The sequence below is a fragment of the Mobula birostris genome, chromosome 19 (assembly GCF_030028105.1).
Source record: "Mobula birostris isolate sMobBir1 chromosome 19, sMobBir1.hap1, whole genome shotgun sequence".
NCBI classification, from domain to species: domain Eukaryota; kingdom Metazoa; phylum Chordata; class Chondrichthyes; order Myliobatiformes; family Myliobatidae; genus Mobula; species Mobula birostris.
Genome location: NC_092388.1, coordinates 46,892,822 through 46,914,588, shown reverse-complemented (window position 1 = coordinate 46,914,588; position 21,767 = coordinate 46,892,822). Strand labels below are relative to the sequence as shown.

The following is a 21,767-nucleotide window of genomic DNA, read 5'->3' as shown; positions in this document are numbered from 1 at the left end:
GAGAGCGAAGTCCTGGAGTTTATCCACTAAAGCAGGAATGTAGGAGTTTACTTTGTTATTGTAATGCTACTCGGTAGCCAATGACAACAAGTTGCTTTTTTGCAAATCAATTAGCAATCCATCAGCTTCATAAAAAGCATCCTAGAAAAAAAAATGTTCAGAGTAGAAAGTTTTTCCAAAGGCAAAGTTTTTCCAAAGGCAAAGTTTTTCCAAAGGCAAAGTTTGTTTTGACCCTTTCACACATAACAGCAAGTATAGTCCCATCACTGAATAGCATCTTTCTTGAAGGTTTGAAATATCTCAGTCCACTTTCTCACTCCCAACTTGTTCAGTTTCAAGGTTCACAAATGAGTACTAGCAACAATGTGACACACAAGAAAACTTTGCTTCCTCCTGAAGATCCAAATCAGGAATATCACCATTATATGCACATATGAAGTTATAAGAAAACACCCAATTCTCCAATAAGTAACAGCAGAGATAGCACATGTCTTGAACATTAAGTAGGCTCCAATATGGCCAAAGCACAAGTCCAAGTACTTACAGTGATATTTACCAAAAAAAAGTTAAAACGACTTATCATGTTTTTGCTGATCAGCAAAGTCAAAGCAACGTTTATTATAATATGCAAAAGTATACGTATACACAGGCACAATAACATACTTGCAACATCCATTATCTAACATTCGCAAGAAAAACAAAATTAAGCACAAAAAACAAGATATCAAGAGTCCTTCTCCAATAGTTTATTATTGTAATTGGGGGAAAAGCTTCTCCGAGGTGGATATGCCAAGAATAAAACACACAAAATGCTGGAGGAATTCAGACAGCATTTAAGAAAATCGACAAGCAGTCGACATTTCGGGCCAAGACCTTCCAGACGTATACGAATGAGAAAACTAGTTCTTAGAATAGAGAAAAAAATAGATTGTCTTCATTCTAACCCCAATCCTTCCAATCTATACACCGAATAAACTTGCCACTAACTCAATCACTGACATTTATATCTGTAATTGACAGATGCTGTGGGTCACATTCCTCACTCTTTCCAGAACTGGGCAAGACTCAGCTGCAAAGGTAGCAGATGACTCTAAGGCCAACTCCAGTAATGTAGCTGGCATGTAACTCCCGAAGGTGGTCTCGGCCCGAAACGTCGACTGTTTATTTATTTCCATAGCTGCTGTCTGACCTGCTGAGCTCCTCCAGTATCTTGTGTGCGTTGCCATAGAAGTCAATTTATTTCTTGCGTACACCATTCTGGAATAATACCAGAAGAGATGAAAAAAGTCAGTATTTATCACTCTTCCTAAGAAACCTGGAGCAATAGAATGCGAATTACATAGGACCATAAGTTTAATGAGTCATATCACCAAGATACTAATAAGAATTTTGATGACAAGAGCTAAAAGTAAGATACAAGCTGAAATAGGTAAAGAACAATGCGGTTTTGTGAAAGACAAAGGGACAAGAAACGGAATATTGATGTTAAGGATACTAACAGAATGAGCTATTCAAGTGCAAAAAGATTTGTTTGTTAGTTTCATCGACTACACAAAAGCATTTGATAAAGTGAAGCACAATAAGTTATTTGAAATATTACAGAAAACTCTAGATCTAGATTCGAAAGGCCTCCGCCTAATCAGAAATCTGTACTGGGAACAAACTGCCGCTGTAAGAATAGATGGAGGAGTCAGTTTACGAAAATCAAGAGAGGCGTTAGACAAGTGTGTGTTTTCTCCCCTGATTTATTTAATGTGTACAGTGAAACAATATTACAAAACATAAAAGACATCTTGGGAATTGAAGTTGGCTGTGTAAACATCAATAATTTCAGATATGCAGATGACACTGTATTAATTGCAAGTATGGAGGAAGAACTACAAAACTTAATTGATATAGTTGTTGAAGAAAGTGCAAAAATGGGTCTATCTATCAATTGCAAAAAGACAGGATGTATGGTGATATCAAAAAGGAGGAGAATTCTATCTGCAGGCTGAGAATAAATGGGGAAGACATAAAACAAGTACAGAACTTTTGCTACTTAGGAAGCTGGGTGACACCAGATGGCAGGTGCGACATGGATATCAAAAGAAGAATAGGGATGGGAAAAGACACCCTTACGAGAATGAAGAGTATACCGACCAATACTAAACTAGGCATGACAACCCTCCTCAGAGTACTGAAATGTTACATTCATCTGTAATGTATTGTGTGAGTATTCGTAGCATCAGAGTGCGTATGACGTCAGGATGTGGAAAAAGGGTTTAAAAAAATGGAAGTCTGGTGAATAAAGGTTGGTTGTTCAATCTACAGTGGTGTCCAAGTCACATCAATATTACATGGTGTCAGAAGAAAACGCGAAAAATAAAAAGGAAGGGAAGACACGTAAAAGATGTCACAGTTACAGTCACCGTCAAGTCTAAGCTTACAAGGTAATCTTGCTGAGAACTGGAAAATATGGATCCAGAGGTTTGAGCTGTTTTGCACCTCTAGCGGCCTAGCTGGGAAGACGGAGAAAGTGCAATGTGCTATGTTTCTGCACATAGCAGGAGAGGAAGCAATAAAGGTTTGCAACACGTTTGTCTTCCAAGATGATGAGCAAGAAAAAATTGAAGTGCTGAAAAAAAAGTTTCAAGATTACTGCGAACTGAGAAAAAACTTACCGTTCATTCGACACCGGTTTTTCACGAAGGCTCAAGGACCAACGGAGACCATAGACGCCTACGTAACAGATTTGAAGAGCAAGGCAAAAGACTCTTGAGTTCGGACAACTGCATGACTCTTTAATACGTGACAGCATTGTATGCGGCATACGAGGTGATCAAGTGAGAGGCAGGCTATTGAGAGAGGCAGATCTTACATTAGAAAAGGCGATTGATGTTTTCCGTGCAAGCGAGATCACGTCAAGTCAGGTCAAAGTGCTCAATGAAGAGATTGAAGTGCACAAAATAAAAACTGTGAAAACTAACAAGAGTAGGACAAAGCCAGCTCCACAGGATGATCAAAAGGAAGTTAATTGCAACAGGTGTGGTTATAAACATGGATACAGAAAATGTCCAGCCTTTGGTCAGACATGCAAGTTATGCCAGAAAAGAAATCACTTTGCAAAGATGTGCAAATCGAAAGAGCACGCAAGGAAAATGCACACTGTGGAACAGAGTGAGGGCAACAGTGACATGTTCATTGGCACAGTTGAAGTGGAACAGGAGGTATGCATCAAGAATATTGACAATGCAGAGATGGAGGATGAAGATGATTGGACCTGTTACGTACCCCGTAACTGGGTTGCCAAACCAGCAGAAATGGATCACTCAGTTGGAGTCCGGATTACTAGAACTAAGAAAGTTTTATTAAAGAAACAAGCAACACAGTAATCGAAAGGATAATAAATGCAACAGTTCAGCAATGATAAACACACATGTGCACAGAATTAAGATAACAGCATCAATCAAGCTCTATCGTTGTCTAGGGATAAATGACCAATTTCAAAGTGACACAAAGTTCAGTCCAATTTAGTAGTTCAGTTCGCAGTAATCGTTGCCATGACGATGGACAACGTGGGGGGAGAGAGAGAGAGAGAAAGGGAACGACTGATCATTCAGACACGGCTTCCACTCACAGACCGGCGATATGGCTCACAAGCAGCTTTCGGGCGGGTCCTTTGTGATGTCACCTGAGGTCATCGACTGTGACCCCCTCCTCCAGATGCAGTCGATCCTCTGCAGTGAACTCGGCACCCAAGCAAGGGCGGACACACACCGGGTTCCCGCTGATCGTACCTTTCCACCCTGTGCGTTGTCCGGTACTTCCCACCGACTCGTGAGAGGCGCACCGCTTCCAGGGTCTCGTTACCTCGGGTGTCGTGTGTGTCCTGCCTTAGCGAACCTGTCCCTTTTTATTCCCCTGCTGGGGTATCGCCTGTCCATCACTTCAAACAGTTCAGGGTTCAAAGGGGGAGCCGCTCCAGACAGTTCTCTCTCTCCCGTCCCTTCATTACACATCTCCAGATGCTGTTTCATTGTGTTCCTTATCTCTCTCTTGAAGACAGGTGGCAGACCAACTGCTGATCACACAGGACAGCTAACATCTTATCTATGTGTATTCTCATCACAGACCCAAGACCTGAAAATAAACAGGAGGAAAGTGACATTTAGGCTTGACACTGGGGCAAAGTGCAATATAATGTCGGCAGAAACATTCAACTCACTGGACATCAGAGGAAGACTGGAAAAATCCACCTGTAAGCTTGTTGCATATTTTGGCCACAAGACGGCGCCACTAGGCAAAAAAGCACTCACCTGATTTTTACAAAGGTCAAAAATACAAGATCGAGTTTGAAATAGTGCAGCAACATGTTTCAGCAATACTGGGCAAAGCAACATGCACAAAGCTAGGCCTGGTGAAGCGAATCTATGGTGTTGAAAAAGAAAATGACATTCTCAAAGACTTTGATGACTTGTTTTCTGGATTAGGATGTTTACCAGGGAAACACCATATCAAGATTGATCCAACTATTGCACCAGTCATGCATGCCCTGAGAAAGATTCCAGTAGCTCTCAGGGATCGAGTAGTGGAGGAGCTACACAGAATGGAACAGATGGGAGTCATAACAAGACAAATAGAACCGACCGACTGGGTGAATAGTATGGTGACAGTGGTCACAGAAAAAAAGACGGGGATTTGCATGGATCCACAAGATCTCAACCAAGCCATCAAAAGAGAGCACTACCCACTGCTCGCGGTTGAAGTGGTTGTCTCCCGCATGCCTAATGCAAAATATTTTTCAGTACTAGACGCAAATCAAGGCTTCTGGCAGATCAAGCTGGATGAAGAAAGTTCCAAATTATGCACTTTCAACATGCCCATAGGGAGATATCGTTTCCTGCGTCTACCCTTTGGGATTTCTTCTGCATCAGAGGTATTCCAGAGATCCGTGGCACAAATGATTGAAGACCTCGACGGGGTGGTCAACATCATTGGTGATTTGCCGATATGGGGTGACACAATTGAGGAACATGATCAGAGAGTGAGGAAGCTCCTGGAGAGAGCGTGTGAGTACAACCTAAAACTGAACAAAAGTAAATGTAAGATCAGAACTACAGAGATCAAATATATAGGTCATGTGCTCAGCGCTGATGGGCTAAAACCAGATGATGAAAAGGTCAGAGCTGTGGTACGGCTACCACCACCCAAAGACAAGCAAGAACTATGAACTAAGGTTCATGGGCATGATACAGCATCTTGACAAATTCATTCCCAACTTATCAGAGGTCAACACTCCACTCCGAAAGCTACTAGAGAGCAACACTGAATGGCATTGGGAAGACAAACAAAAGAAAAGTTTTGACACATTGAAGCAGTTGGTTACCAATGCACCAGTATTCAAGTTCTATGATGTCAATAAACCAGTGACGATGTCTGTGGATGCCAGTTCGGAGGGAATAGGAGCTGTTATACTGCAGGATGGGAGGCCTGTGGCGTATGGATCACGAGCACTTACGGACTGGCAACGCTGATATGCTTAAATCAAGAAGGAATTACTCGCCATAGTTTATGGGTGTGAGAAGTTCCACCAATATGTATATGGCAAAGAAATCCAGGTTGAGAGTGATCACAAACCACTTGAGAGCATCTTCAAAAAGCCACTCCACCAAGCTCCTATGAGGCTGCAAAGGATGCTTCTCAGGCTACAGAGGTATGCTCTCACAGTCACCTATAAGCCAGGAGAAGAAATGTACATCGCTGATGCTTTGAGCCGTGCTTACCTCAAAGAGCAAAAGGAAGAGTTGCTAGGAAGAGAGCTGGAGGTCAACTGGGTTACACCTCAGCTACCCATCTCTGAGGAGAAGTTGAACATGTTCAGGAAAGCGACTGCAGACGATCCTGAAATGCAAATGCTAAGAGACATTACAATGAATGGATGGCCAACAGAAAGAAAAGATGTTCCAAAGGAAATGCAGAAATACTGGACATTTAAAGAGGAAATCAGCTATGCATCAGGACTAATGTTCAAAACGGCAAAACTCATCGTACCAAACCAAATGAGACAGGAAATGCTCAACAGAGTTCATGAGTCACACCTGGGGATAGTGAAATGTAAAGAAAGAGCAAGGAACATTCTCTATTGGCCAGGCATGTCAACTCAGATAGAGGACATTGTGTCTTAGTGTGCTGTCTGTAATGAAAACAAAAACAGCAATCCAAGAGAGCTTCTGCTTCCCCACCCACTACCAGGAAGACCATGGGAGAAGATTGGCACAGATCTCTTTCACTACAATGGTACAGAATATCTGCTTTGTGTGGACTACTATTCAAAATATCCGGAGATCACCAAGTTAAGTGACACGTCCAGTCGAGGTGTCATTACCGCAATGAAGTTGACATTCGCAAGACATGGTATTCCAGATATTGTCGTTAGTGACAATAGTCCACAATATGCCAGTGGTGAGTTCAGAGGGTTCTCAGAAAGCTGGGAATTTCAACATGTTACTTCTAGTCCAGGGCACGCTCAGTCTAATGGACAAGCAGAGAGAACTGTACAAACTGTCAAGAACATGCTCAAGAAGGCACATAGCAGCAACGGTGACCCTTACATTGCTCTGCTTGAATACTGCAACACACCGATTGAGGGTGTGGGGTTCTCTTCTGCGCAGCTGTTGATGGGACGTCGTCTGAAGTCCAAACTGCCAACATCCACAACTCTACTGACTCCTGAAGGTAATGCTCAAGTACATGACAAGCAAAAGTACAAGCAAAAATAATGCAAAAGAGCTACTATACAGCCAGTTGCCAGATCTACATACAGGTGAAAATGTCAGAATACAGAGAGGAGACACTTGGCAACCAGCTGTGGTTGTGAACAGATATCAGCAACCAAGATCCTTCATAGTTCGCACACCAGATGGAAGAGTCTACGGGAGGAACAGGAAGCATCTGCTGAAGACAGGCGAGAGTGAGTTTCCACGTACAGATGCACAGTACATTTCCACAGATACAGACATGGAAACAAACGACACCAAGAATGATGCAGACCGCAAAGACACAGAGATCACTCGAGAGACTGACACGGATGAAGGACAAGCACAGTCACAGTTATATCACACACAGTCTGGGACACAAGTCAAACTTACAGCTCGATACAGAGACTAGACATACAGTTTGAGGCAAAGTCACATATGTCATAAGTTCCAAGGTGTGAATTAAAAGGTTTATTAGTCCATGTTAGTAAAAGAAAATACACTGCTGTTAGTATTGTAAAATACAATGCAGAATACAGTACAAGAAGGTAAGTTTTTTTTAGTTTATGTCATGGTTGTTGCAGTCTAAGAAGGGCATACCTAGAGGCATTGTTTTGGTAATTCACAGTGTTGTAAAAAAAATCTTGAGAAGGGGGATGTAATATATTGTGTGAGTATTCGTAGCATCAAAGTGCGTATGACGTCAGGACGTGGAAAAAGGGTTTAAAAAATGGAAGTCTGGTGAATAAAAGTTGGTTGGTTGTACACCGAGTCACATCAATATTACATATCCAGTTATGTTATATGGCTCAGAATGTTGGGCGATATTTAGTAACATGAGGAAACGAATTGAAGTAGCAGAGATGTGGTTTTTGAGGAGGATGCAAAGAATATCATGGACAAAACGAATATCTACTGAGGATGTCATGAACAGAGCAAACACAAAAAGAGAAATAATGTATGAGATCATCAGAAGGCAACGTAACTTCATTGGACATGTGACTAGGAAAGAGGAGTTAGAATGCACGGTAATAATGGGAAAGATTGAAGGGAAGAAAGCAAGAGGAGGACAAAGACAAATGATGATGGAGACAGCAGCCAGAGAACTGTAAATGAATGCCAATGAATTGATCCACTTGACCCGAAACAGGAGTATGTGGACCATGACAGTCAAAGCTCAAACTGGGCACGGCACCTGATGAGGATGATGACACCGTTGTGTGCATTTAAGCTAAGTGAGCAGAGATAGAAAGCAGCAAAAGAAACGCCGAAGTTATCCTTGTACCGAACTCCAACGCTGTTTATCCCCAAGGCAGTAACGCACGCGCATGCGCAAACATTTCCGCTGCCCTCACTCGGTTTAAATTGTACGCGCGAGCACTTGCGTCACTCTCGCGTAACCCGCGGCTTTTCTTGCCGTTCGTTTTTCTTCTTCTCGGACGAACATTTATAGCGCAGACGCTCTTGCATTTTGTGAGGGATATGCTGCTGATAGCAAGGGCGGAATTAGGAAACGTTGATTTTACCTTTCGCCCACAATGCTCGTCGCCGGGCCCCGCCTCCCTGCGCGCGCGGCTGTCACGTGACCAGGAGATATTTTAAGCTCGAGCCGAAGGCGGCAAGGGGAATTGCTCGGTAGCGTGAAGGTGCCGGTGCGGTCTGACACACGGCCGTGGGCTGGTGAGTGGCTGCTGTGGAGCCCCTTCACCGGTGGTAGGGGACTGAGGGCGGTCAGTAGCTTCTCTTGGGATTAAGGGTGGACCTTTTCCCCCGGCCAGGGTTGCGGGTCCCGGGCCCCGCGCCGGGTCTGTCCGATCCCGACCGGGTGGGTTAGGGCTAGCCTCTTGTTATGTAAACTCTGCGTCGTATTAGATTGTAAGGACTCTCTTTGCATCCTAACACGCCCGACCTAGTGGGCATCCACCTGTCCTGGGCAGCTGGCCGACCCCCCCCCCCCCAACCAAACATCTCCGGTTTGTACGTTTGTGCCTGTAGTTGTAATCAGTCTGTAATTGCCTGTGGGTTCGACTAACACGATTTAATGCTGCTGCATTGTTTGGTCGTAGTTAATCCTGTCTACATCACCGTCGGCATACAGTTAGATATCCCAATTGGATGGGTTTTGAATGGAGGTAGTTGTGTTGAGGGATGCTCGAAAGGGAATCGTAATAATTCGAAATTGTAATCTGAGCCATTTAACCTCGATGCTTCTAGAATTGTTGGGCTCTCGTGAATTGTATCTATTTGACGATTTCATTGCATCTCCTAATGCACTAAAGTTGTCAATTTGGTGGTATTTGAAATTACCATGAATAATTTTTGTTTTGTCCCTGCTTAGAATAGGTTGCAGTGTAGGATGCTTGCTGCTGCTGTTCCTTTGTTCTTTCCTAATGAAGCACTTTCCCTCCAAACGAAGTTTCCATCTGAAGCTATATTGTTCATATCCTGGGACATCAGTACGAAACATTAGATCCTTGAATTGCTCTGCATTTTTTTTAAAAAAATCAAATTGGCGGGACGTTTTCAGTCAATTTGTACAAGTGCAGCTGGTAACGTATTGACGTACAAAGCTGTTCAATCTGTTCAGTATGCTGTCATGTCTTTATCACTTAACTTCTGTGATGAGTGTGACATTCCAGCTTGAGTCATTTCTTGAAAAACAGTAATTAGTTCAATTTTAATGGATCTGTTCATACAATTTTAATCACTGGTACCTATCTGGTTTGTGATTGTCCAAGGCAACATTTCACCTGTTGTAGTTGAAATGGTGGTCTGAGCAGTAGTAAAATGGTGTTAGAATCCACTGCACCACATTCTTGAAGGGTCTTACAGGTGTAAATCTGATTGGAAAGCGATTACTGTATTCTGCCTTAATTTTGAACAATATGTGGGCAAAGCACATTCTTTACCAGAAAGAAAACCATTGCAATGTTCTGAAAGTGTTCCATTTACTTATTATAACCCGGATTTGAGGAAGCAGTTGTAAATTTCTTGAGTCCCTTTTGAATGGAGGTGTTTGGAAATAGATTGAATACAAAATGTATGAACAGTATGGAATTCTGTTTCATGGTATACACATTTTTATACCTTAAAACAGCCCTATCATTTTTTAAAATAGTCTTAGTTCAGACTGTAACAGTCATTTAACTCAAGTTTTCAGTATTGAAGTTCCAATTAGTGTAACTTTTTGAAGTTTAGAAAATAAGCTACAGTGGTAAGGGGTAAGAGGATGGGTTAGTCTGGAAGCTAAAAATTTAGTATCTCATTACAAATCTTACAAGGTCCTAATGAGGTCTGAAATCCAAATGCATGCTTTATGACAAACAAACAAACAAACATGTAGATCAAAGGCTGTTAGGATGCTTTTTCTTTACTGTTTTGATGGGCTATTTGAATTTCATTTTCAGTTCTTTTTGCCTTCTAGGTCTAACAATGACCACAAATATGAAACACAGATTTGATGCTGATAACAGCACACCTTCCATAAAGGTAAATATGCCAGTAATGATAATGGTCTTAGCACACTATAGTATGGATGAACATTTACAATGGGTTTGCTTGCAGGGAAATAAAACTTTCCCATTGGCAAAGTTTTTAAACTGCATTTTGCTTTAAATTGTTGGTATTTAGATTTTACAGTAAATGGCCAGATTTACAGCTGCTTCAAAAGTCAATCTATTTGCATAATATTAAAACATACCTTACTCTTAAAGTTTTTGTACTTCAGGTACTGTTTTATAAGTGATGGGTTAACTGCTGAAGCAGCATTGTTGGCATATGTTCACCTTGAGGAAAAATTACTAAGCTGCATGGTTTAATCTTTAATGATGTCTACAACCTTTTGTGTGGCACTTTCCCACGCTTGGTAAGGTGTGTCCTACACCATGGGAGTCATAATCTGTAGTGAAGTAACTTTACCGTGGGAATTCTGTTACTACATGTAGAATATAAATTATTTTCCCACGCTTGCAATGTAATGCATGAATACAGCTAACATCAATCCTAATCATGCCTTTAATCTACCTTTGTTTTCTATTTTATGGTAGAAGCTTAATCAATCATTAAAAAAAGATGAATCAATTCCAACTTTAGTAAATAAAGCTTTGTACTTGGGTTAGGTACAGTGATAAGGCAGTACTCCAGAATAGGACACTGATTTGGTACCCGCCTTAACTGCTTGGGCTAATGTATTCTGAAGTATACAACTTAATTTGGGCCTAGTAGGTACAATTAATGATTTTTACCGGTTAGAAATTTTTAAAAGTAATAAATGCATTGAATGCAGTTCTTATTTCTGTAGTATTTAAAACTTTAGAACTTTGTAAGCCTTGTACTATCATAGCTGTCAATGGTCTTTCATTTGGATTGTTTATAATTCACTCATTTGATGTTATGTGATTGATGATGTTACCATAGCTGTTTGCATGTGACAGCAGCCACATCCCGGGCAATGGCTTCGACAAGCTGGCTAAACCAGGTGAGGGTAGTCGACGGGTCTCAAACCCTCGGTGAGATAGGGAGTTGTCTATCCTAGCACGTGAAGACAGACTCTGGTGGATTGAACGGACGAGACCGATGGAAGGTCCAACGGTCAAGAAGGCGGTCCCTGCAAGTGTCATGGAATGTATAGAGCAGGACAAGACACAGAAGACGTCCTGGTCATCTACTGCGCCTAGTCCCATCTCCAGCCGTCTTGACTCTGTCTTGCCACTAGATCCAGATGGAAATTGGGAAGAGAGTGAGGCTGACACTGTACAACTCTCCCACACTTAAATCCAAATCACACGCTAGTCTTGACACCAACGTAATGGTGTTGAGGTCCTCATCGATGTCAACGATGGACGAACACACACAACACAGCAGTATTTCTATCCATAAATGAACTTTGTAGATGCAGCATAGTGCAATTATCATATTTAAATGCAACCAGAGTAACTTTTTCAGAAGGTTGTTAAGAATCAATTATGTAAGCTTGTATAGGGCAGGTTGGGTAAGTGCGGTAGATTTCACTTCTGTGCACAAATCTAGGAAGGGAGATCATTTGGTATTTTAGCAAGATGTTTAGAATGGAAAACGAAAAGTAAGAACTGCAGGGCTTTGCAAACCATTATGTACTGTTTAGATTTCTACATCTCGTGTACTTGCCTTTGGACCCAGTGTGCTGTAGATTTGATTTTGCATGTGCTGGGTTGCTCTAACTTGGCATTTGAGTTGGAGTATAAGATTTACCTACAATTTCAGGTGCGTGTAATACATGATTCTAGCAGGTTGATAGGGTGGATACCAAGGGGCTGTTTCTTCTAGCTGGAATATCTCAGACCAGGTACACACTGAGGATATGGCTGAAATGGGAACATATTGGACTTTTTTGGCTCCAGTGCAATCTTTGATTCTGAGGGAAATGTGGGATAAGGGACCAGAAGTATGTTGGAGCATAAAACATCAGAGCAGAATAAAGTCATTTGACCCATTGAATCTGCTGTGCCATTCCGTCATGGCTGGTTTATTTTTCCTCTAAACCCTGTTCATTGTCTTGTCTTTTCTCGGTAATCTGTTGCCAGTACTAATCAAGAATCTATCAACCTCTACTTTAAATCTACCCAATGACTTGGACTCCACAGCAGTATGTGGCAATGAATTCTAGATTCACTGCCCACTGACTAAAGATATTTTTTCTCTGACCCCCCCACCCTCATCTGTTCTAAAGAGATGTTCTTGTATTGTAAGGCTAGGCTTTCTGATTCTAGACTCCCACATGGTAGGATACATCCTCTTTTCACTCCCACCCCATTCTTATAAACTCCAGTGGGTACAGCCCAGAGCCTTCAAAACACACCTAATACTATTCCTGGGATCGTTCTGGAGAAGCTGCCTCCAGACCTCACCAATATCACCAGATCCTTGTTTAGACAAGGACCCAAAACTGCTCCGTAGTCTTAAGTGGGGCCTCTGTAATGCCTTGTATTGTAGTTACATAAATTGGGAGACTGCTTCGCTGAGTATTTACATCTGTCCGCCAGAACAAGTGGGATCTCCCAGTGGCCACCCATTTTAATTCCACTTTCCATTCCCATTCTGATATGGCCTCCACTGTTGGGATAAGACACTTAAGTTGGAAAAACAGCACCTTGTATTCTGTTTGGGTAGCCTCCAACCTGAAGGCATGAGCACTGATTTCTCAATCTTCTCGTAATGCCTGCACACCATTTTTCATCCCTTTGTCCCTCTCTCATGTTATTTCCTTGCCTGCCCATCGCCTCCTTCCCCCTTCATACTTCCATGGCCTTCTCTCTTTCACCAATCAGTTTGCTAGCTCTTGGCTCCATCCCTTCCCCTCTTAAATTTCACCTATTGCCTGTTTTTTCTTCTCCCCCCCCCTCTCTCTCCCCCCCCTCTCTCTCCCCCCCCTCTCTCTCCCCCCCCTCTCTCTCCCCCCCCTCTCTCTCCCCCCCCTCTCTCTCCCCCCCCTCTCTCTCCCCCCCCTCTCTCTCCCCCCCCTCTCTCTCCCCCCCCTCTCTCTCCCCCCCCTCTCTCTCCCCCCCCTCTCTCTCCCCCCCCTCTCTCTCCCCCCCCTCTCTCTCCCCCCCCTCTCTCTCCCCCCCCTCTCTCTCCCCCCCCTCTCTCTCCCCCCCCTCTCTCTCCCCCCCCTCTCTCTCCCCCCCCTCTCTCTCCCCCCCCTCTCTCTCCCCCCCCTCTCTCTCCCCCCCCTCTCTCTCCCCCCCCTCTCTCTCCCCCCCCTCTCTCTCCCCCCCCTCTCTCTCCCCCCCCTCTCTCTCCCCCCCCTCTCTCTCCCCCCCCTCTCTCTCCCCCCCCTCTCTCTCCCCCCCCTCTCTCTCCCCCCCCTCTCTCTCCCCCCCCTCTCTCTCCCCCCCCTCTCTCTCCCCCCCCTCTCTCTCCCCCCCCTCTCTCTCCCCCCCCTCTCTCTCCCCCCCCTCTCTCTCCCCCCCCTCTCTCTCCCCCCCCTCTCTCTCCCCCCCCTCTCTCTCCCCCCCCTCTCTCTCCCCCCCCTCTCTCTCCCCCCCCTCTCTCTCCCCCCCCTCTCTCTCCCCCCCCTCTCTCTCCCCCCCCTCTCTCTCCCCCCCCTCTCTCTCCCCCCCCTCTCTCTCCCCCCCCTCTCTCTCCCCCCCCTCTCTCTCCCCCCCCTCTCTCTCCCCCCCCTCTCTCTCCCCCCCCTCTCTCTCCCCCCCCTCTCTCTCCCCCCCCTCTCTCTCCCCCCCCTCTCTCTCCCCCCCCTCTCTCTCCCCAATATTGCATCCCCTCTAGTTGGTACCTCTATATATTGATTTAGAAAACTTTCCTGAACACATTTTACAAACTCTAAACCATCTAGACCCCTAACAGTATGGGAGTCCCAATCAATGTATGAAAAATTAAAATCCCCCTACCACCACAACTTTGTTTCCTGCAGTTGCCTGCTATCTCTCTGCAGATTTGCTCTTCCAAGTCTCGTTGACTATTGGGTGGTCTGTAATACAATCCCACTAATGTGGCCATACCTTTCCTGTTTCTCAGCTCTACCCACAAGGACTCAGTAGACAAGCCCTCTAATCTGTCCTGCCTGAGCACTGCTGTAATATTTTCCCTAACAAGCAATGCTACTCCCCCACCTTTCATTCCTCTGCCTCGATCACATCTGAAACATTGGAACCCTGGAATATTAAGCTGCCAGTCCTGCCCCTCCTGTAGCCAAGTTTCACTAATTGCTACAACATGATAATTCCACGTGTCAATCCACGCCCTCAACTCATCCGCCTTCCCCGCAATACTCCTAGCATTGAAATATATATACTATTTAATTTAAAGCCCTATCCACAGCCCTAGATACACGATTCACCAGTACTCTGGTCTCAGCATGGTTCAAGTTGACCCTGTCCCATTGGAACAGCTTCCGCCAAAACTGATGCCAATCTCCCACAAATTTAAACCCGGTACTCCTGCAGCTTTCAGCTATGAATTTAGCACTCTGATCTCATTAATCCTTGATCTGATTGATTGGCAGCATTGATAGATTGTTGATCCTCTGTTCTGATTTTCATTGTAGCTTTTTTAATGATGTTCTGTGTGCAGATCATCTATTGTATATATCACTAAAGCCGTGAAATGGGTTTGAGGATGTGAAGAGGAGGTTTCCTCTTTGGAAGAGTCTAAAATTAGGATCACTGATTGAAAGTAGGTAATATTTTTAAAGGGTGATTTCCCCCCCAGCCCTTAAAATATTGTTCAAAAGGCAGTATAAGTCAACTTAAAGTTTCTGTAAGGCAAGGCTAGATGATATCTAATGAGCAAGGAAATAAAAGCTTGCTGCTAGGTAGGAAGGCAAAGTAAAGTTGGTCAGACCTATGAATATTAGTAATGGACCAGGCTTTAATAGCCTCATAATTAATGTTTTTATATAAAATGAATCTCCATTTAATTTTGGAATTGAATGTTGTATAACAATATGCTTATGAATATGGTTGAGCTAATAGCACATTGATTTGAAATTGTGTAGTATTGATTTAAAAGTAGATTGTTTCATAACATCCTATTGTCAAGATTCAAGTTGACATCTCACCTTGATACTATAGTAACTGGGAAAGAATTAATGGTAGTTATCAGGTGGGAGGCTCTTCTGACTCTTCGTGGTGGATAGAACAAAAACAATTAGTGTGTTTATTTGGTGCTATATATTCAATATAATGCCTTGATGAAAAAATCCATTCCTGTTTTCTACATGTTTGCCATCTTGTAACACTGATCAAAGCTTATAGTTGTAGCTTAAAAAAAATCTCTCGCTGCTGGAAATGATAAATTTTTTCATGACTTGGGCTTTTCAGCCAATTGAGTTTTTCTGGCTTTCGTATTCTAATAAGGCCCCCCCCCCCCCCACCACCACCTCAGACCACATGATCTGAAGTAAAAATAGAATACTGGAAGTGTTCAGCAGATATGTCATCCATTTGTTGGTGCACGACCAGAGTGCTTCCAAATCTGTTGAAATCCAGCACCTTTGTTACATAAGCAAATACTACATTTGAAAAATTTTCAATGAGTGCCTGTTGAAGTCCTTTGTAAGTATTTAATCTGAGGAAATGATGTGACAATGAGTTCTTTTCCTTTCCCACAAACTGCCTTACATCTAGAACTTGAGGTCTCTGAAAAAGGCAGGGCTATCAAAGTGGCTTTGGTTTGCTAGTTGTGATTTGTTGTTGCATTTGAAGAAAATAATTGTCTATACCATTAACTGGACTTTAATGAAAATGGGTATTTGTTCATTTGTCTGTAATCACCATTGATGTTCATTCAGGTGATGAGATTGGGAAAGAAGCTTTAACTCAGTTAATATTTCAGAACAATCCTCTGAGTTTTGCTTGAGCCCTGCAATATTGCCCAATATACAAAAGGTACCTAATAAATATTCAGCATTGTTTTTTGTTTCTACTAGAATTTCACCAGTGGAGTTGCAAGTCATACATCACTAAGACGAACATTACAAGTAATTCAACCTGTTGCTACTTCGGATCAGCTTGTTGGCAGGATAAATGAGGTAGGTCACATGCAACTTTCCTCACTTCACCTTAATGTTCATATGCGAGTAATCTGGGTTTGGTGTTTAATTTTGCTTTGCATTAATTTTTTATGCCAAGTTTCCAGTCAGCAATTGGAAATTGTTCATGGAATTGCAATTTCATGGTAGAAATTGATTTGTGTAATTGGCTTTCATTCCTTTTTGTCTTTTACACAAACAAGAACTACGTTATTTGGTACAGGAGTGGAACTTTGGAACAGTGTGTGCTTCTGATGTGGCCCATCCACTTCGAGGTTTGATGTGTTGTGCATTCAGAGATGCTCTTCTGCATGCTGTTGTTGTGACACATAGTTATTTGAGTTACTGTTGCCTTCCTGTCAGCTTGAACCAGTGGCTGTTCTCCTGAGATCTCCAAGGCATTTTCGTCCACAGAACTGCCACTTAGTGGATGTTTTTTTTTGTTCAGGCCATTCTCTGTTAACTAGAGACTGTTTGTGTGACAACCCCAGGAGATCAATCAGTTTCTGAGATGCTGAAGACATCCATTCTGGCACCAATAGTCAGTCCACAGTCACTTGGATCACATTTCTTCCCCATTCTGATATTTGGTCTGAACAACTGAAACACTTGAACATGTCGGTATGCTTTCATGCATTGAGTTGCTGTCACATAGTTGGCTGATACTTGCATTAATGTGCAGGTGTACCTAATAAAATGGCCAGTGAATTTTAAAGCAAAAGCATAGAATAAAGGTGATGATTTGTCTGCTGAATGGTCTCAACACCAAAGTTGACTGTCAGTTTCCTTGCCTGAACCACTGAGTTTCTCCAGCTTCTTTGTGTTGTATTTGTTTTGTAGTCCCACAAGCAGTCTCCTAAAAGAAAGTACTGGAATGATGATCAACCAAAGAGCTGCAAGAAATCACGCACACAGATCCCTCAAGACTTTGCAGGGTGCAACAATGAAAACTCAGGGACTGATATGACAAAAGAAGCTTACCAACTTCTTGTTAAGTGTAAGTGTTCTGGTTCTGTTACAACATTTGGAAATACAAGCATCTTGGCTTTTAACTTTCCACAGCAGATTAAATTTTATGATTTGGCATTTGCAGCAAATCCTAGTTCTCTGTACTGGAAGGAGCTAGCAGAGGAGCGGAGAAAAGCCCTTTTCCAGGTTTTGCAAGAAAATGAAAGAGTAAGTACTATTGATATTATCTAATCATTCATCTGCCATCTGAATACTAAAATTTGGAAATGATTGAAATGCACTCTTCTACTTACAGTTACACAAAGAAATTGAACTTAAAGATGAAGATATTTTGAAGTTGCAGAAAGAGAACCAAGACTTAATGGAATTAGCAGAACATGTACAGTACATGGCTGATATGATTGAGGTGAGTAGATTTCTGAGTTGGGTGGTTTGTCATTGAACACCAGTAGTGGAGTGGTTAATGTAATGCTATTACAGCTCAGTGTCAGAGTTCAATTCCAGTGTCTTCTGTAAGGAGTTTGTATGTTCTCCCTGTGACCATGTGTAATTTTTCAATGCACCAGTTTCTTCCTCCAACAGTTTAAAGACCTACCAGTTAGTAGGTTAATTAATCATTGTAAATTATCCTGTCTTTAGCTTAGTGTTAAATAGATGGGTTGCTGGGTGGCATGGTTTGTTGGGCCAGATGGTTCTGTTCTGTACTCTAAAATAAAATAAATATATAAAGCCTGGATAAGGACATTTGAAGCTTGGTTTTAGCACTTGTACCAGAAATACTTGTTATACACTGATTGGAATTGAACCTGTGGCTTTAAAACTTCATCTAAAATTTTCATCTTTCAAATTTTCAAGTTTATAAATATGAATTTTTCATAATGCAATTTTAATTCCTGGGGTAATTTCATGCCATATGATTTCTGTTAAAGGAATTTTAAATTTAAGTATCAACAGCTCATAAAACAGTTGAAGCAATGAAGTAATTTTATAAAAGTTCTGGATTATTCCAGCATTTAACGATGGCTTGACATTTTTATCATACAATTCTTATGTTACACTAAATTGCTCAGTAACAGTTAAAGCAAATGTCCACTAGTAGAACTTGGGTGCAAATTTCCAGGAATTTGGGAACATCTGGTTTTATTGTACCTTATTATTTTCCTCCCCTCTTATATTCCCTGCTGAATGTTACTTCTAATGCATCCCTGAACAACTAGTCCCTTAACCACTTGTGCTGATCTCAGAATTGGGTGCCTGAGAGGGGGCAGGTACACTCACCATTTTGGCATCTAGATTGGCATTTGAAGATAATAGATCAAGTGCTGATAAGTGGGATTCATATAGAAAGACACTTGATGCTCAGCTTGGATATTGGGCCAAAGAGCCTGTTGCTGCTATTCTGTAATTTCTTGCTTTGGGGAGATTGTTTCAAGCATGTCTACAATTTGCACTACTGAAATAGTGTGTAATATAAACTCTTCAATGTGTGCATTAATCTGCTATAGTTATTTTATAGCCTTTGAATACGAGTAAATATCCTTAAGAATCTTTGGAGTTTCCTTACTACTGATGTAAGGCTCAAATGCCTATAATTTGGTTTGCCCTGCCTTCAAGGGAACAATATTGGCTATCTTGCAACCCTCCTGAGTATAGAGGATAAGCATCTCCTAAGGCCCCAGCAATCTCCTTCCTGCTTCCATCTTTGGATAGATTTCATCAGGCCCTGGGGACTTGTCCACATTGGTTTTTTTTCAAGGCACCCAGCACCGCCTTTTATATTGACATTGTGTAGAATATCAACATGTTCCCTAATTTCACCATTCTCCATGTCTTTAGTGAATGCTGATATGAAGCGCTCATTGAGGAGCTTGCAAATTTCTTGTGGCTTAGTACACAAATTCCCTCCATTGTCCTTCAGTGGATTTATCCTTTCCCTAACTAGCCTCTTGCTTGTAACATGTGTAATATGCCTTGGGATTCTCATTAATCCTATGTGCCAAGGATAAGTCCCCTCTTCATCTTTCTAATTTGTTTTTCCATACTTCCTGTATTCAAGGGCCTTTTTGATCTCTGCTTTCTTAGCCTAACGTGCTTCCTTTGATTAAACTTGCAATATCACTGTCATCTATGGTTCCTGAACCTTGCAGCCTTTCCCAGTCAGGAGTTCTGAACTCTGGCCTCTATGATAGATGTGGATTGTCCCACTCAGCTGCTCCCAATCTACTTAGAATCAGAATCAGGTTTATTATCACTGGTATGTGTCATGAAATTTAACTTAGCAGCAGCAGTTCAATGCAATATATAATAGAATAAATAAATCACCGTATGTATGTTGAATAGATTAAAAATCATGCAAAAACAGAAATGTATATTCAAAAGTGAGATAATGTTCATGGGTTCAATGTCCATTTAGGAATCAGATGGCAGAGGAAAAGAAGCTGTTCTTGAATTGCTGAATGTGTGACTTCAGGCTTCTGTACCTCCCGCCTGATGGTAACAGAAAAAGGCATGCTCTGGTGCTGGGGGGGGGGTCCTTAAAAGTTGGCACTGCCTTTGAGAGAACACGCCTTAAAGATGTCCTGGGTACTTTGTAGGCTAATACCCAAGATGGAGCAGTCTAAATTTGTGACCGTCTGCAGCTTCTTTTGGTCCAGTGCTGTAGCCCCCCCCCCCCCCCCACCCCATACCAAACTGATGCAGTCTGTCAGAATGCTCTCCATGGTACATCTATAGAAGTTTTTGAATGTTTTTGTTGACATAACCATATCTCTTCAAACTCCTAATGAAATACAGTCACTGTCTTGCCACCTTTATAGCTGCATCAATATGTTGGGACCAGGTTAGGTCCTCAGATCTTGACACCCAGGAACTTGAAACTGCTCACTCTCCACTTCTGATCCCTCTGAGGATTGGTATGTGTTCCTGCCTAGTAGTTGTATTGGCCTTCCCCCAAGTTAGCATTTTCAGCTGAAAATCAGTCTTGCCCTTGCACATAAGGCTGAACATGTATGGTTGCTGTTCCCAAAATGTACCCTCACTGAAATTTCAATCACCTGGCAAAGCTCATTCTTCAATGAAGTCTAGCACAGCCCTAGTGGGACAATCAACAGGAAATCTCCTTTATGCACCCAGCAAACCCTGTTCCATCTAAATGCTGACGTGGGAGCCGCAGTCAATATTGGGGAAGCTAAAATGACCACAGTAATGGATTTTGCAATTTTTCCATGATCTGCCTGCTTATCTGCTGTGGCTCCTGTGGTCTATTGATGTTTATTTTAACCTCAGCTAGTGAATGCAACTTGTTCCAGAGTTCTACTTGCATGGTCTCACTGGATGAGTCCAAGATATTCTTGCCACCTTCAGACCATCAGTCCTGTGTTAATTATCCTAGCCCTACTTTGCTTGATTTGAATTAGTTTAAATCCTTGAGTAACCATTATTTTTTTTCTGCGCAGAAATTAACTGGACAGAGTGCTGATGAATTAATGCTGGAGTCAGAACAGGGAGCTGAAGAAGCACATGGTTCTGAAGAGTTGAAGCTGGAATCACAAGAAGCTGAGGAAAGAGAGTCCAAGCTGACTATTGAACCTGTAGAAGAATCTGATGACAAATGTTCCTTGAGAGAATCTGAGGAAGAAGATTAGGCACAATCATTTTCTTGACTGCTTGAGCTGCTGACACCAAAAGGGAGGGAGATGTTATTCCCATTAGTTCTGGAAGAAATTTCCAGTGATGCTGCAATAAACAATGCCAGATGTACAAACTGCCATCCTTGTCATTTCGTGGACTTTTAATCTTGTGGGAAATGTTTGAGTTGATTGCATATGTTACTTTTTGTAGCAATATGATGGACAAAGTCATTAAATTTGACTTTGGTATGTAAAATGCATTCCAGGAAAGCTGTATATTTAAGAGTAAGTGCTTTTAGTCGATGTTTTAGTATGTACACTAATAAATAACTTGTAAAGTTTTTCATTTCACCTTGGCATTTGATACTAAATGTTTCCTTATTGACGATTTGCAAGTCACTTGCCAGTTTCCAAGAAGTGTATTTATTTTTGTCTCATTTTAATGAGAAATAGTTGAAGTATGTAAATAGTGATCCATGTCCATTAATGTGCTGCATTTCATAAATGGAAGTGAAATTGCATTTTAGTGGGTGATAAATTATTGTAATCAAGGTAGGGATTGATGTGTATGTGGTAGTGGAAGATGCAGAAGAGCATCATGGTGAAATGGGTAGAAAGCACTGCAGATACAGGATGTCACTAACTCATTTCCAGCATATTTCATTTGATATATTGGTATTCAACATTGCAATATAGTACCGGACATTCAGTTTGTTTTAAATTTATGATGGATATTCAGTGGTTTTGTTACCCATTTGGTTGGTACAAGTTAGTCTACTTGGAGTGAAACTGAGCTGGTATTGCACTCAGAACCATGGGAGCACTGAATCATAAATCACCCTTGAATGCCATAGCTGTTTAGATATTCAGAAAATACAAGAGATCTCATTAACACTACAATCTAGT

The 21,767-nt window shown here is 42.1% G+C and overlaps 1 protein-coding gene and 1 long non-coding RNA gene across 2 annotated transcripts; one reads left to right on the top strand and one right to left on the bottom strand.

The window, feature by feature from the left end:
- Positions 1 to 690: 690 nt before the first annotated feature.
- On the bottom strand, positions 691 to 8,293 carry LOC140212575 (uncharacterized). The gene is made up of 3 exons (XR_011889750.1): positions 8,264 to 8,293; positions 2,664 to 4,122; positions 691 to 1,257 (listed from the first exon to the last, which is right to left on the bottom strand). It is a non-coding gene; the product is annotated as an uncharacterized lncRNA (long non-coding RNA).
- A 20-nt stretch (positions 8,294 to 8,313) lies between these two features.
- gmnn (geminin DNA replication inhibitor) lies at positions 8,314 to 21,212 on the top strand. The gene is made up of 7 exons (XM_072283542.1): positions 8,314 to 8,417; positions 10,162 to 10,226; positions 16,162 to 16,263; positions 17,104 to 17,260; positions 17,357 to 17,439; positions 17,528 to 17,638; positions 20,688 to 21,212. Exons 2-7 carry the CDS (start codon positions 10,170 to 10,172, stop codon positions 20,874 to 20,876), a joined length of 699 nt encoding a protein of 232 aa, XP_072139643.1. The 5' UTR covers positions 8,314 to 8,417; positions 10,162 to 10,169; the 3' UTR covers positions 20,877 to 21,212.
- The last annotated feature ends 555 nt before the right edge of the window (positions 21,213 to 21,767 follow it).